Source organism: Vipera berus (assembly GCF_964194415.1).
Source record: "Vipera berus genome assembly, chromosome: 6".
In the NCBI taxonomy this organism is placed as follows: Eukaryota; Metazoa; Chordata; class Lepidosauria; order Squamata; family Viperidae; genus Vipera; species Vipera berus.
The window spans coordinates 71,020,777-71,036,763 of NC_138208.1; the positions used below are offsets into that span (position 1 = coordinate 71,020,777).

Consider the following 15,987-nt stretch of genomic DNA (forward strand, 5'->3'; position numbering starts at 1 on the left):
AAAACCTATCGCAACTTATTCAAGGGTCCAGCAGGGAATGAATACTTATTAAAGTAACAACTTTTACATGACCTACAGGACCGAAAGGTGTTCTTATTTACATTCTCATGACAGGCAGACAGACACATTGGGATTTTTCAAAACGTTAAAGTGAGCAAGGTCCCAAAGATTCTTTTTCAAAAGGCAACCGGGATTTTCTTTTGTTTTTTTTCTTGAAGACTTTTCGCGTCTCATCCAAGAAGCTTCTTCCGTTCTGCATCCAAGAAACTTCAGAACTGAAGAAGGTTCTTGGATGGGGAGCGAAACGTATTCAAGGAAAAACAAAGAAAGTCCAGTTGCCTTTTGAAAAAGCACTTTCGGGACTACCGTAACCCGGCTGACAGAATCTCCCCGGACGCCTGTCCCCCAGCTGCCGCCCAAGGAGGCTGCGTGCGCTCGGTCTTTTGTTCCTTTGCAAATCGAGGGCGCAGAAGAGCGAGGACTCAGGGTAGGATCTCAGAAAAAAAAGGGAAAAAAAAGTGAAGCCTCCCCCACCCCAACCAACTTCTCGGACGGCTATATTCCCTCCCCCGCCCCGCCTGCCACGCAGGAGCCCATTTACTCCCCGTCGTGGAGACCGTGCCCGGCTTCTCGCCGCTTCTCGCCGTCTGGCTTAGCGGACGGAATTGCGACGGGAAGAGGAAAAGCGAGGAGCAGGAGAGGCGGAGTTCGGCCTTCGTGACGCCACCACGATCTCGCCTTCCCTCTCCGGCTCAACCCCCCCCCCCACACACACACCATGGCTTTCTCTTTTTTTTTTCCTCTTTTTCTTAATGAAAGAAAAAAAACCCTCTTCCGCGCTCCGCCCAGCATTGGGGGGCGCGCGCGAGCTCGCCGTGAAATTGCCCGGCCGAGGAGTTTGTGCGCGCGCTCGCTCGCCTCTCGCTCCGGGCTTCCTTGCCACTTGCCCGGTCTGCCCACGCACACCCCTCCCTCCCGCCCCCGCCTCTCCCGCGCGCGCCCATCCAGCCACCCAGCGCGCGCGCAGGTGCTTTCCAAGCCTCGCCTGGCCTCGCCTTTCCCCCTCCTCGTCTCCTCTTTCTCTTCCGCCGCCCGGCCCCCTCCTCCTCGCCGCCGAAGCGTCACTGGGAAGCTGGAGGGTGGGCTCTTTGGAAGAGAAGGAGGAGGGCGCAGAGAAGACAAAATGAGGGAGGCTTCCCGTTAGCTGCAGGAGCGCCGCCGCCGCCGCCGCTCCATCCCACGTGAAGAGTCGGGAAAGGCCAAGAAGCAACCGCAAACAGCCGGCCTCTTTCTTTCTCTTGTCTCTCTCTCTCTCCCTGGACTCTGGAAAAGCAAGAGCCCCGAACGGCCGCAATAGACCCGCCAGCCGACTTTTCTCCGGCCTCTGCCTCTCCCGCTTTTCCCGCTCCTCTCCTGGCATTTGCAAGTCCTCTGGCTGTACCGAGGAAGGGGCCTCGTTTCCCGCGCCCTGACCGCCGCTTGCCTGCCGCAGCGGTTCTCCTGGCGTTGGGTTGCAGCTCCCTTCCCCATCCCAGTGCGGGGGCTCCCTTCCTTCCTCCCCCCCCCCCTCGCCCCGCCGTTCAAGCCTGAATCCCTCCGGCTTCTTTCTGACTGCCGCTCTGCCTTCTCCGCCTCTTGCAAGTGGCCTGGCTCCATCCTTTCGCGCCGGTTCCTTCCTGCCCTACATCTGCTCGGAACGGGATACACTAATCCACACCCCGCCCTTTTAACGTAGGAGAACCTCCTTTCACTTTATCGCTTTCCTTCCCCCCCCCCACGGTCTCCCCTCCATCTTCTTTCTATAGAAGAGCAGGTTCTCTCTTCACTTCTTCGGACCTTGCCTGTTTGCCCCAGGGGGTTGGTTCCCCCCTCTTCTCTCTTGGGTCACCTGCGTGCTTTCCACCTTACAATTTGCCTCCGTCCTGCTTTGTTGGGCTTGAAAGCCAAGGAAACGGGGGTAGATGTGGGGAACCCCCCTCCCCATGCCTTCGTTCACTGATTGCCTGGCCGCTGGTGTTGGATGCTCAGAGGAGGAAGCGGAGGACAGCCCATTCAGCAGTTACGTCTGAGGGATGCCGGAGGTGGCCGAGATGATGACTTGATGTTTGGCTTTGCCATGGATGGGTTGAGATGCTTCATGGTTGCCTTGGTCACGCTGCTCCTCTGCCGCCCAGGTCCACCTTGGTGCACTGCCAGACACCTGGTGCTTTGGACAGGGTTCCCGGTATTACTGCCCATCTTACTGTCGGTGCCAGCAACTCTGACTTCCCCAGTAGCAGGTAAGGGGACAGGAAATGGTTGCCCTCCAGTCCCGGGTTTCAGCTTCCTGGCTTCAGTATCTCTTTCCAGCTTCTTTTGTTGAGCCTGCAATTAAGGTTCCTTTTTATGTCTTTGGAAAAGTCCTGCTGTTTTACCTTCCCAGCAGACATTGTAGCCAAAGGCTTTTTAGAATCATTCCTGTCTTTCTCATTCTGTCTTCATTTATAGGACAGTTATAAATAATGGTTTATCCACCAAATAAAAGTGTTTCTGGAATACTAGTATATGGATGTGCACTGTGGGGATGTAGAACAATTAGGCTTATGCTTCTCATTTTTTTTATGTACCATAGAAAGGAAATCTATTTGCTTTTTGCTGGGCTTGTATGGTTAAATCTGAGAATTAATTTCTTTCTTAAATTGTTTTTGCAAAGACAATATATTCTTTTATTTGCTGGTGAAAAAAATAACCAGCCAGCCTTCTGTGTGTGGAAAGGGTAGGAGGCCGTGTTTGTTGGAATGGATAAGGAGTGGCTTGCTATTTGTAATTGAACTGTGTTTGGAAAAATGGATATGCCCCTAAAAACTAATATACATTAACAATGTATTTGGAATTTGTGTTGCTTTGGAGAATTGTAAAGCATTTTTCAAAATAAGTGCTTAGGTGTTTGGAAAGGTCTTAGTATTGGCTTCTAGGATTCTGGGTACATTTATTTGCAGCTCATTGTAGAATCACAAGGGCTGGAAATGAGAGCAATACATAACTGTACAGTTAAAAGTTGTGTATTCAAATGGATCTGATTTTGCAACCACTCATCCTAGTTTGGTAGCATTAAACTGCAAGGCTGTTTTATTTTGCTTTCTACTTATAATAGAATTTGAAATCCAGTTATTAATTATATTAAGTGGTCTAAATAAATTAAATAAATCATAAAGGTGGCAAACACATCAAACAATTTCCATTTGTAAAAAGATTCCTTCCTTCTTGACTGTCCATCTGTCTCATAAAAAGAAATACTACAGGAAAGCCTTATTATAAACTTTCATGTGAGTTGAAATTCAGCACACCTGGAGAGTATGAAGAGAGCGTACTAATATGGGGAAGTCTGATTTATCTAAAAGTTCAATTATTTCCAGGTAGATTTGCTTGCCCTCTGAAACAGTTTTGGTTAGCATGCTGGTACTGACAAAAGTGATGTTGGCTTTTTCTGGCACTGACCTAGCTACAATTTGAACTCCCATCCTGATTTGTCTACTTGGAAACTTCTTTTCAGCAAATGGTAAAAAACAATCAGACTTTTATTGAAAATTGAATTATAACAATATCTAAGCCTTCTCAATTACAGTTGATGACTTGTTTGAATGATATGCTTAATCACAGAATCAGTAACATTATGTCACTGTTCTAAATACTACGGTAAGAAACAACATTGGAAGAGAGCTGTGGAAATCAGAGTTGGATTCTCAGGATTTACAGTACCTTCAACATTGAAAAAATGAAGTTGGAACTTTGAGAAAGGGCAATTTCTTACTCTGGAAATTGAGGTGGATTTAAAAAATGATATAACATCAGTGTGGATTATGAATTGGATTCCTAGGGAAGAAAACAGGTTGGAAAACAGACCAAGTGAGTCAACCTGTGTTGAACTATGGTTTAGATATGAATTCAATATAACTGAATAATCATTGTTAACTGCTGCAATCAATGCAGTTAGATATAACATAGCATGATACAGATCACAATAATGTTTACTCAACATGTTAAGCCAAAAGCAAGTAAATCTCCTGATGTAAAATGTTCGCATGAACAAGGAGTGTTCCTTGTAGCTTTCAAGACATTTGTACATTTTTAGGTTAGATTCAGGGACATTCTGGCTATCCCATTTCTAGCTGAATAGAATATACTGAGTGAAAGATGTGCCAAGAGATTCTGCAGTTTGGAGAGTATGGACATCTTTTAAAAAGTGCCTTGTCTTTATTATTATGCCCTTTTATCATTTGTATATACTGTCTTTCCTTGGGAATGGTATATTGAGGCTGAACAGGCTGACTGAAATTTGGAATCTACAGATCCACCTGATCTGAAAGATACCAGGTTGAGGAAGACTGACTTATATCCTACTGTTTAACAAACTGACAAGACTTCTATGATCTCTTGTAAAAAGAATGGCTGGCATTCTTCAGTTTCTGCAAGGCAATTTACTTCATTCAGGTTTTACCACGCTTCAGATGTTGCGGTCATTACTCAACCAGTGCATCCTTTACTGAGATCTACTAGACAAGTTCAGCAAAAATGATTAAATTTTAGCAGCACATTTATCCCAGCTCTTTTCTTTCTCCTCGTTATGTCAGGATTAACTGTTCTGCACTGACATTTTTTTCCTTCTCCGAAGTAAACTGTCTTCTATATTGTTACACATTTTCCTGTCGGCAGTCAAGACAGGTGGAGCTGCAGTGGAAGTTGAACCGGTGATTTGTGGAAAATGTGCCTGGATGCACTCTGGGAATTAGTTTGACACCCATTCTCAATACTGTCTCTTCCTTGCCTCCTTTTCTAAGCAGATCTGAATCTCTTTTCCATTAAGGAGGTATTGATATCTTTATAGTAATCTACTACGGGAAACATTCTGTTTAGGAGAACTAGAATACCCTGAATTTGAAAAAAAACCCACTTGATTTGCCCAGAGTAGTAGTTTTCAAAAATAGATTTTAAAATGACTGAAAAGCCTTATCTTAAATGACTGAAAAGCCTTATCTATATTTGTCCTACTGATAATTTTTTCCAAACTTCACAGTTTTACTTTTTTCAGCAAATAGATTTGTTTTGTGGTATATGCATGTAGATTTTTTCTCTTGGCTTTGTAAGTATAAACCTGGTACTTGTTGAGTTAGAACAGTGTTGTTGTTAATAATATTACTTTTAAAAAGTGTTTCTGTTCTGTGTTCTTGTTACAGTATTATAATCATATATGGCTTTTGAATATTGTTCAAAGTGTTCTGCCTGAACTGTTCTGTTGTATAAGGATACTGTCAGTTTTAAAACGATATTTATTCTGCTATGCAATTTGCACTAAGGGTAAAGTTATCTTCTGTTTTAACCTATTCAGTAAAAGTAGTAGGTTAGATATTAGATTGGTTATTTTATCAATTCTTCAAGTTTTTCAAACCAAATTGATATTGTAATAATTATAATGGCCTATAGAAAATTAAGCCTTTGGTGGTAGCAGTATCTCCTTCCTTCCTTCCTTCCTTCCTTCCTTCCTTCCTTCCTTCCTTCCTTCCTTCCTTCCTTCCTTCCTTTTGGCGTGATGCATCCGGCCTGCAGGCCGGCAGTTTGACACCCCTGTGTGTAGTTAGGGGGAGGGGGAAGGGAGGGAGGGGCGGGGGAGGGCTGGGGAGTGGGAAGGGGGTTGGGAGGGGTTGTGTTTTGTTAAAAATAAAATGTATTGTAAAACTTTTTAATAAAAAAAAATAAAGGTATCATTTTGGACGTTGAGTTATCTATTGTTTCAAAGATGGTTTTATCCTATTATTTATAATTATCAACACAATGTAGCACTCAGTTTTGATCTATTATAGCAGTTTTGCTGCTATAACAGATCATCCTGTGACAATCAAGGTGTAAACTGCTTAAAATGGCTTAACATAGTTTGGTCCTTCAAATGTCTAAAATACCCCAAGTGATATAAAATGCAATAACATTGCCAATTAATTATTAAGTATACATTCTCTCCTCGTGACACACTGGCTGCTAATCTATTTACCTGATAGTTGAGGCAAGAAGCATACCATTTATTTATTTATTAAAAAACTGTTTTGTAAACTCTTAAATTTTGTTATTCTTCTGTGTATGATTTCTAAAGCTCAACTATCTCATAGCTGATCTCTTGGCTTCATTTGTATTCTATCTTTCTTCCAGGAGCTCTGAAAGACAATATACTTTTATATATAGATAGTTATAGGTTTTATACATTGTGCTAAGCTATCATTTTGTTAACCATGGTTGATTACTAAGTCATAGCTGATTATCTTTACATCTTTTACTATGCATAAACTGTAATTTAGAAACTACCATGCTTGCATCCATGCACAACCAGTAAAAACTAATTGGTAGTTCAGCATAATTGTAAACCAATTAAGTGATGGGCTCAAGGTGTCCCAGAGAATTCTGTAGCTGAAGGGAGTTTTGAATCTGGATCTCCACAGTTCTAGATTGCAGCATCTATCTAGCTATGATTTTTTTTCATTTACCCCTTCTTCAAAAGTATTTTTTTTCTCACTGAATTTTTCATTCAGGGTATTCTATCAAATCGAATCACCTGTAGACATCCTTTGCAAACAAATATCCAGCCTTGCTTTATGAAAGTGAGCTTTATATCATGTTGTGGCACAGTGGTTAGAATGCAGTACTGCAGGCTAATTCTGCCAACTGCCAACAGTTCAATCTTGAGTGGCTCAAGGTTGTCTCAGCCTTCCATCCTTCTGAGGTTGGTAAAATGAGGACCCAGATTGTTGGGGGTAATATGCTGACTCTGTAAACCACTTAAAGAGGGCTGTAAAGCACTGTGGAGCAGTATATAAGTTTTAGTGCTACTGCTATTGCTATCCAAATGGAAGGAACATGAGGAGAGTGGTGAATGTATTTACGTGAAGAACTTGAAAAATTGCAATAGTTCTTCATACATTCTTTGCAGAGTGTAACCCTGTTACATTAGAGCAATTGATTTGTCTGGAGAATTTCCTATAGAGAAGCTCATTAACACAGCATGGAGCTGAGCTATAAGCTGGATCTTGCTTGGCACTATATGCAACAGTAAAATCACAGAAATTTAAAGTAGTGTATCATTAAAAGTGTGGTCCATCCTTATGAGTGTTCTGAAGTATCCATTCTTCTGAAGAACTTGGTGTCAACATCCTTTGACTTGCTGATCTTAACAAAACATTCCATTTAAGGATCACTTTGATTTGCAAAGGGAGACAAAAGAATAATCAACAAAAGCAGATATCCTTTCCCTCCTTCTTTCAATCATTGTCTTAGGGAGCACACACAATTCTTTCCTTGACACACAAAGCATCCCTGTCAGAGGCTACAAAGCAAGATTTATCATTGACAGTTGGCTGTAGACTAATGAGGGTGCTCATGGGAAGTTTATATTTTAGTCTGGGCTTTCAGTTCATGGATGTCCATCTTGTTTTGATAGCACAGGACTAATTAAAATCCCTCTTTTTGTGACAAAGGGACGACTGCCATCAAATCTATCTCTTGAACACATGGCATTCTTTTGTTTCCGCCTTGTTTGCATAGTGACGATAAAGTTAGGTTGTCAGACAGATTTACTTTTTTATAGATCACAGTGACTAGTATGGTTAGACTCTTTTGGCAAGAATTTAGTTTCAGTATAACAATGGTTAATTTATTTCAGTGTCCATTTTGATAGTGAAAGAATAGCTTGCTGCACATTGGACTCTAAAGCATGTGATTAGTCCTCATTTTTTGTTTGAAACATGCACATTCAAATGTATTTTCTTTTGATGATGGCTGAGTCCTCTTGATATGGAGGACTCTATCTGAATCAAAGATATCCGATATAAGAGATTTTACAAATTAAATGTGCCTCCCCCAAAATTGTTCTTTGTCAGCTTGGCAAGAGGGGTGGCAGGAAATAATATAAGACTAAGGAACAATTGCCACATATTTGAAACTTTACAGGCTGAGTAATTGGCTGATGTGTCCAGCCTGTGATGTGTGTGTTACTATCATGTCTTTTTTCTTCTGAGATATGAAATAGAATATGCAGGGCTCCTGTTTTGCAGATACATACAGCTCTTTAAAGCAACTGCAACTTTTCTAGCACTTCATGACTGCCCTGTAGTGCTGTCACACAGTCTCAGGAAATGTGTTGAGGTATTGCAGAATGTGTCTGTGCATGACTGAAAGCACTTTTTTGCCTTCAGGTCTTAAGCCCTGCACAGCCCTAATGTGAACTCATTTACCAGTGATTTCATACCCCTAAAAATCAAATCCAGAAACATGAGGTTGAATTTTAGGATTTCCTGCGCATATGTTTCCTTCCTTAAGAACTTGTAGAACCAGTTTTGTTACTAATTATTTTTGCTGATATTTTATTATTTGGATAATTTTTTGGACTTTGTTGTCCTCTACCTAGAATTTATTTATTTATATTTCATACTTCTCAACTGCTCATTTCTCTCAGAGGGGCTCTGGGTGGTGGACAGTTTAATCAATAAAATTAAATATTAAAATCAGAACAATTTAAGATTAAAAAAAATATAAAACATTATAAATTTTTCAGAAGACAAATAATACCAAGAATGGGGGATTAAGCAGTTATTAATAAAGGTGTGTGTGTGTGTGTGTGTGTGTGTGTGTGTGTGTGTGTGTGTGTGTAGAGGTTTTTCTCATGGGGCTAGCCAGCCCCATGGTTGTGTGGTTCCCTGTGTCCCCCATGCAAGGCTACACAGCCAAGATTTGACCCCTTTGCAGAAGGCCAAGAGACTGGGGACTTTCCTCACCTCTGAGATCAAGATGTTCCACAATGAAGGAGCAGTGGCAGGGAAGGCTCTCTTCCTAGACCCCACCAGCTGAAATTCTTTGACTGACGGGGTCTGCAGCATATCTTTCTTGCCTGAATGATTGGGACAGGCTATAAATATTGTAAAATTGTGACATATGTGGTTAAAGTAACACGCTATCTCTCCTATAGACAAAAAAATACACGCACGCACACATGGTTGGTTGAATATAGCAAGTATTCATTGTACCTATTATTTTTTTGAGAATATCATTCTACCAAAAACACCTGGATGCTAAATCCTTTTATTTGTCTGTTTGTTTGTGTGTTAATTAATTAATTAATTAATTAATTAATTAATTAATTAATTATAGTATTTATTTCATGTACATCTTTCCTTTCTTCTGGGAGTTCCAGGCACCATATAAATAGGTCGTCTTTAGTTTTCTCCCCAGACAAAAGATCTTTGAAGGGGATCGTGCCAAAAGCAAATGTCTGGCTCTATGTTGCCAGTCAGCTTTGTGGTCAAGCAGGGAACTGAACATGGGTCTTTGCTGTCCAAGCTGAACTATTTAATTGCTGTACTGGCTTCCGTGAAACATCTTAGATCTCCTTCCTAAGTAAGGACTGCACTGTGAGTCCTGTAATTTAAGTTCTGTAGAAATTTACAAATCTGTGGAATTTTGTGGTGTCCTAACCTTTTTTTCCAACCTGGGATGGCCAAAAGTAGCTTTCTGAAAAAAATGGGCTTTTCTAAATTTGAGGGCATCATTCACAGGCACAGCCTGACTATGCAGAGAATGCTTTTTGTCTTAGAGCAGATGAGTTTTGTAGAGAGTTGAGGCCAGCTGTGAAATGTTTTTGAGTAAAAGCAAACTATCCATCAAAGATTTCTTAAGTCTTCTATTACAGAGGACTGTGTCTAAAATAAATGGTATGCAACAAGGTTCTGATATCATGTGTGCAGGGACCTTCTCAGCTGTCAGGATGACCATCTTTATCTGTTGCACTTTGTATATAGTGTATCCTGGTATGAAATTTCTTCTTAATTTAGTGGCTGCAGTGGGCCATGGGAAAGGATTGAATTACACAAAATATAAATCATATTCTAGAGTTCAGCATCTGTCCAAATTCCAGATTCTCTTCATCTAAATTACAACGGTAGGAAGCCTTTATTTTGAAAATCAAGCTTTTCTTTTGTGCTGTTTGGTAGTGAATAAATTCAGCTTCTTATGTCAGAAAATGTTGTGATACTGATTTTAACTTTTGGCATATTTTGAAAGTTTGATCTTTTGCCATGTTCAGTAAAACCAAAATTCATATTTTTAAAAAAAATTCTATGAAATTTATGTTCAATTTTTTAGAAAGTCAAGAGGTACTGTCTTTTGCATCAAAAAAGAAATCATGTTGCCATAAAAATAAATCCCAAAGCCATTTTTGGATAATTATGTATTAAGAACAAGAAGTAGCAGAAAAGGATGCAAGGTTTTGAGTTCTTCAGAATTCATCAGACAGGATTATATTTACTAGTGGACATTCCTGGTCCTGACTAGGTATTGGAGAAAGAGAATATTTTCTGCTATAGGAGCATATAACAGTATGAAAAAAATTATGATAGAATTTTGATTCTCTTTGGAAGTATTGAGGAAAAACAATCAATTTGGTCACGCAAAACAGTATGATGTGCTCAGATTTCTTATTTATTTATTTTCCGCCTTTATTATTTTTACAAATAACTCAAGATGGCAAACATATCTAACACTTCCTCCTCCTATTTTCCCAATAACAACCCTGGTGGCACAGTGGTTAGAATGCATTATTACAGGCTAACTCTGCCTACAATCTGGAATTTGATCCTGACTGGCTCAAGGTTGATTCAGCCTTCCATCCTTCCGAGGTTGGTAAAATGAGGACCCAAATTGTTGGGGGCAACATGCTGACTCTGTAAACCATTCAGAAAGTACAGTAAAACAGCGTTGCCCAACTTTTCAGGACCGATGGACCAGCAGTGGTGGTGGGAGTGTGGGGGGTAGAGGGGATGGTTTTGTGTGTGCGCTGTTTTCACAAATGTGCCCACCACTTCCATGGCCCAATTCTGAACAGGCTGTGACCCAGCACCAGACTGTAGACGAGAGGTTGGGGACCCTGCAGTAAAACATTATGGAGTTCAACAACTCCTGATAATTTGAAAAGGCTAGGACTGACAAAAATGTTTTTCACTAGAGGATAGTCTAATTTAGCTGTACAGCTTGTCATCTCTTTTGATTATTACTTCCCTGAAAATCTCACAAAAGTTTGTAGGCTGGAAATTTTATTGGTATATGACAGTATCTTGCTTTTAGCTATTTTCCAAATATAGTGGTTACTGATGACACAATGTTTGTGTCTGGTGCAGAACAGAGTAATCAGAAATATATATGTAAAACATACTGAAGTGATCTAGGCTTCAGTAGTATGTAGAGTTTGAGGCTTTACTAGTGCTAATTATTGCAGGCAATTAATGTCACACTCATCAAATTGTAGACCATCAAATGCTCTTTAGTTATTAAAAATGTGATGCATGGTAAAGGTAAAGGTTCCCCCGCACATGCATGCTAGTCGTTTCCGACTCTAGGGGCCGGTGCTCATCTCCGTTTCAAAGCCGAAGAGCCAGCGCTTGTCTGAGGACGTCTTCATGGTCATGTGGCCAGCATGACTAGACACCAAAGGTGCACGGAACGCTGTTACCTTCCCACTGTAGTGGTCCCTATTTTTCTACTTGCATTTTGACGTGCTTTCGAACTGCTAGGTTGGCAGAAGCTGAGACGAGTAACAGGTGCTCATTCTGTTACACGGCACTCGGGATTTGACCCGCCAAACTGCCGACCTTCTGATCGACAAGCTCAGCATCCTAACCCACTGAGCCACCGCATCCCTTCCATATGTATGTTACACATATGTAAAAAGTCAACATAGAAGGAATCCCCATTCAGCATGTGCTTGGGTCAGCACAAATTTAAATCTCCAGATAATTGCAGGATGAATAATTGGAGTTTCTTGACTATTGTCAGGCTTTGGGCCATCTGATCGTGGAATTAGAAGTCTTACAAGCAGTGTTTCAAGGACACATCCCTTGATAAAGTCTTTTGTCATCTGTGCAGTGTAGGGATTAAGAGCTTCTCTCTTTGAGGCAGGAGGAACTTTTGATACCTCTAGTGTTGCTGTAATGGGCCACTCTTTACTTCTGACCTTGTCTGATTGCAGGTGTTTGTATGACATGAAATAAACAGAGCAAATCCCTTAAGTATACTGTAGTTCAGTCTTCCTCCAATCCAATATATGCAGCTCTCCACTACTGATGATCAATTTTTTTGCATTGCTTTGCATAATTTATGGTAAATGTGGTTTCTGAATATTCATTTCCAAAACTCAAGAGGTGGCAAGATTATTAAATTGCCAGTGTTTATTACAGGTGGTCCTTAGTTAATGATCACTTGTTCAGCAACTGTTCAAACTTACAATGCTGCTGGACAAGGGGGACTTATGACCGGCCCTTGAAGTTATAGTTGTCATTGCACCCCCTGTTCTGTACCAGCCTGCTACCGGCCCTGCAGAAAAGGCAGGGACAACCCCTTTTACAAGAAGGCAAGAGGCTGGAATTACGCCTGCCAAATTTATTGATACAAAAACAAATAGAACAAGACACGAACCAAGAAACAGGAGCTTTTCAAGCGGTTGCCTTCAGCAAACCAGCCCACCCACGCATTCCCCCTTTTATACAGTTCAGGGCGTGGCTTCTCTCTGCCTCCTTCCGAGGAGCCCCATTGCCTTCCTCTGTTTACTCCTGATTGACTGCCTCCTGCGTCGGGCGTCCTTGAACAGGGCCAGCTGTGGGTCATCTTCATCCACGCTGTCAGGCTCACACAGCTGGGTCTGCGTCGTGACCAGGTGAGAGGGGCCTGACTGAGGGCTCTCATCAAGCTCTTCAACACCCCCCTCCTCCTCCTCCTCTGAGTCGTCCGACCCAATTGCCGAACCCACAGGCTGACCCTGAATCACAACACCCCCAGAGTCATGTGATTGCAATCCGGGTGTGTGGCAAACTGTTCACATTTCCAACTCACACACATGATTGCTATTTGCGACCTTCCCTGCCAGCTTCCGACAAGCAAAGCCAATGGAGAAACTGAGAGGAAGCTGGAAGATACGATCACATGAGGTTCTTCCTTAATGGCCTGCAATGATTAGCAATGGAAATTCCAGTCCCCATTACCATTGCTAAGCAAAGAATTTACTTCTGGCATTATTATCTGAATATATTCTCTCAGTACATCTGAATATTTCTGAATATTAGCTAAATTGCAGCAATGGCACCTGAAATGAGAAAGTTGTTACTGTGTTTGTCCAATAGGTGCAGTTGAAACCAGTTTCAAATTCTGAACTGGATTTGAATTACTATGGAGCATCTATTATATTTTTTATAGAGTTTATACCTTTTTTTCATTCCCATGCTCGTGGTTTACTTTCATTGTTAGTTTTTCAATACAGTATTGCAAAAGCTTTCTTTCTAACCTCCCCAAATGCTTTAAATACGTGCCAAATAAATTATTGGATTAAAGAAATCTTGGCTGGCTGACCCTGGCTTTTAAATACTGTAAACAAACAAACAAATCATTGCTGGTCTTTTTGAAACAAAAATAACTGGAAAATTCTTCTTGGTTCAGGTAAACGATCTATTTTGCTATCCTATTTTTTCTTGATGATGAAAATAATCCCAACACTCTCTATGGATTACTTAGTGAGGTTTAAGTTATATATTATATTTTTAACCGTCCAAATCAAAAAACCCAGTCATTTAACTTATTAAAGAAGACTCCCATTCATTACTTTGGCAACCTATTACAAAGGAATTATGGACATCATAATTAACTGGCCTCACAGATTCCCAGTGGCTTTTATTGATCTTCAGCTAAATGAGTTGTTTAGCTTTGTAATCCTATATTTAGCAGGTTTTTTTTTTTGCTGAGGTGGGTACTTTTTTCCCATTAGGCATGGGTGGAATTTGTATTAGGTAGACCTACTCTGGTTGATATTTTGCTTACTGTCAAATTAAATCTTCATAGTTGCAGTGACAGCATTAAGAAGTATCAGCACTTCGTAGGAAATTTTGTTTGGAACCCTTATGCTTCCCCCTGGGCTGTCTGCATCTTCACTCATTCCTTCAATTAATTATTCTCATTCTTTGCTGTCTTGGAATTCTTGCAATCAAAATATTGCAAATAAGGACTTACGCCAAAGCTCTGGCATGTTCTGAGAACAAAAGACACTATCAATTATCTAGTCAACTTTTAGAGGGAGAGGCAGGCCATTACAATGCTCCTTTCCCTTAAAATTATAAATATGCCTTGCAATAGAACAAAAGGAGAGATGGCACAAACACTTTGCTGCTGATACTGTTTGCATCTAAACATAGTTCCTGATGAATGACATCTGCATGTATAGTAAAAGCAAGGAGCAAGTCTTTTTCTCTCCCCTTTTTCTTCTTTGTGTGTTATTGTGGACTTGGCCACTTTTCTGTAATTGTAACCAGTTGCTCAGTATTCAGAGTTATCCTTCCAGTGTGGGCTTGAGCACTGTGTGGAAGAATAAAAGGGATTGAGTAGGACAGGGAGAAACCATAAGAAAAGAGGAATCCTTCTCTTTTTGGCCCATGCAGGCCAACACTGCCTTTCCTTCCAAATGAAAACTGAAAAATATATCTGGCAGTTAAGTTTGGAAACCCCTTTTTACTAATGCCTGAGTCTCTGGGGTGTTTGGTAAAAGGAGTAAAGGAGTCCCTGCTGATTTCCATAATCATGTGGCCAGCATGATGTCATGGAGCACTGTTATCTTCCCACCAAAGTGGTACCTATTTATCTATTCACATTTGCATGCTTCAGGTTAGCAGGAGCAACTCACCCCCGTCATGTGGCGCCTGGGTCTTGAACCTGGGCTTCCAGCTTTCCAGCCAACAAGCCCAGTGCCTTAACTGCTGAGCCATCTCACCACTCTTCTGGGGTTTGAGAGAGACATAAATATTGTGCCAAAGAGGGGATTAAATGACCCAATTTTTCCTAATTTGATCTACCGTATTTTCCGGCGTATAAGACGACTGGGCGTATAAGACGATCCCCGACTTTTGAGAAGATTTTCAAGATTTTTCGTCTTATACGCCAGAAAATACTTACATGCCAGTTGCCAAGTGTCTGACACAAGCCCAATTCAGACCCGTCTGATGCAGATGATGCAAAGCCCTGCCGGTTTCCGCCCGACGCCAGATGGCTCCGCCGGTACCGCCTCGAGAGCGAAGGGCGTGAGGCGCCTGCCACGGCTCCCCGAGGATTCCTTAACAGCCGGGGAGCACGCGCGTGTGCAGGACTGCCCTGCCGGCTCCCACCCGACGCTGGATGGCTTCACCGGTGCCGCCTCGAGAGGGAAGGGCGTGAGGTGCCTGCCACGGCTCCCCGAGCACTCCTTAGCAGCCGGGGAGCGCACGCGTGTGCAGGACTGCCCTGCTGGCTCCCGCTCGACGCCGGACGGCTCCGCTGATGCCGCCTCAAGAGGGCAGAGCGTGAGGCGCCTGCCACGGCTCCCCGAGGACTCCTTAGGAGCTGGGGAGCGCGCGCGTGCGCAGGACTGCCCTGCCAGCTCCCGCCAGACGCCAGCCTGCCCTGCTTCCTCCACAGTGAGAGGGGAGGGCGTGCCTTCCTGGGCTCGCTGACTTGCAGCCAAGCCGGAGCCGAAAGGGGCTTTTCCTTCCACCCACCCTTTGGAATAGACGCAAGAGCTCCCGGGGTCTGGCGTTTGCAAGGGGGAGGGGAAGGGGCTGAGAGGCTCTTGGGGGTGGGAAGGGAGAGTCACGTTGGAGGGGGGACTGGACTAAGGAGGCTTGAAGTTGCTTTGCAAGAACGGGGGCGCTCGATTGATTTATGTACTATTTTCCTGCGTATAAGACGACTGGGCGTATAAGACGACCCCCCAACTTTTGAGATGATTTTCATGGGTTAAAAAGTCATTTTATATGCCGGAAAATACGGTAGCATGCTAATCCCACTTAGATAATGTAGATGATTCCAGACGTTTTCTGTGAAACGTGCATCTGCAAACATGGAACATCTTCTATATGCCTTCTGTTTTCCAGGTAATACAGAATATTTGAGTCTTATGGCACAGAATGT

The 15,987-nt window shown here is 42.3% G+C and overlaps 1 protein-coding gene across 1 annotated transcript in view; it reads left to right on the forward strand.

The window, feature by feature from the left end:
* Positions 1-2,077: 2,077 nt before the first annotated feature.
* The window catches only part of KIAA1549, a 118,931-nt gene continuing 105,021 nt past the window's right edge, over positions 2,078-15,987 (forward strand). Inside the window, exon 1 of the mRNA XM_081330358.1 lies at positions 2,078-2,279. Coding sequence (XP_081186484.1) covers positions 2,102-2,279 — 178 coding nt within the window. The 5' untranslated portion in view covers positions 2,078-2,101. The remainder of the gene's footprint in view (positions 2,280-15,987) is intronic.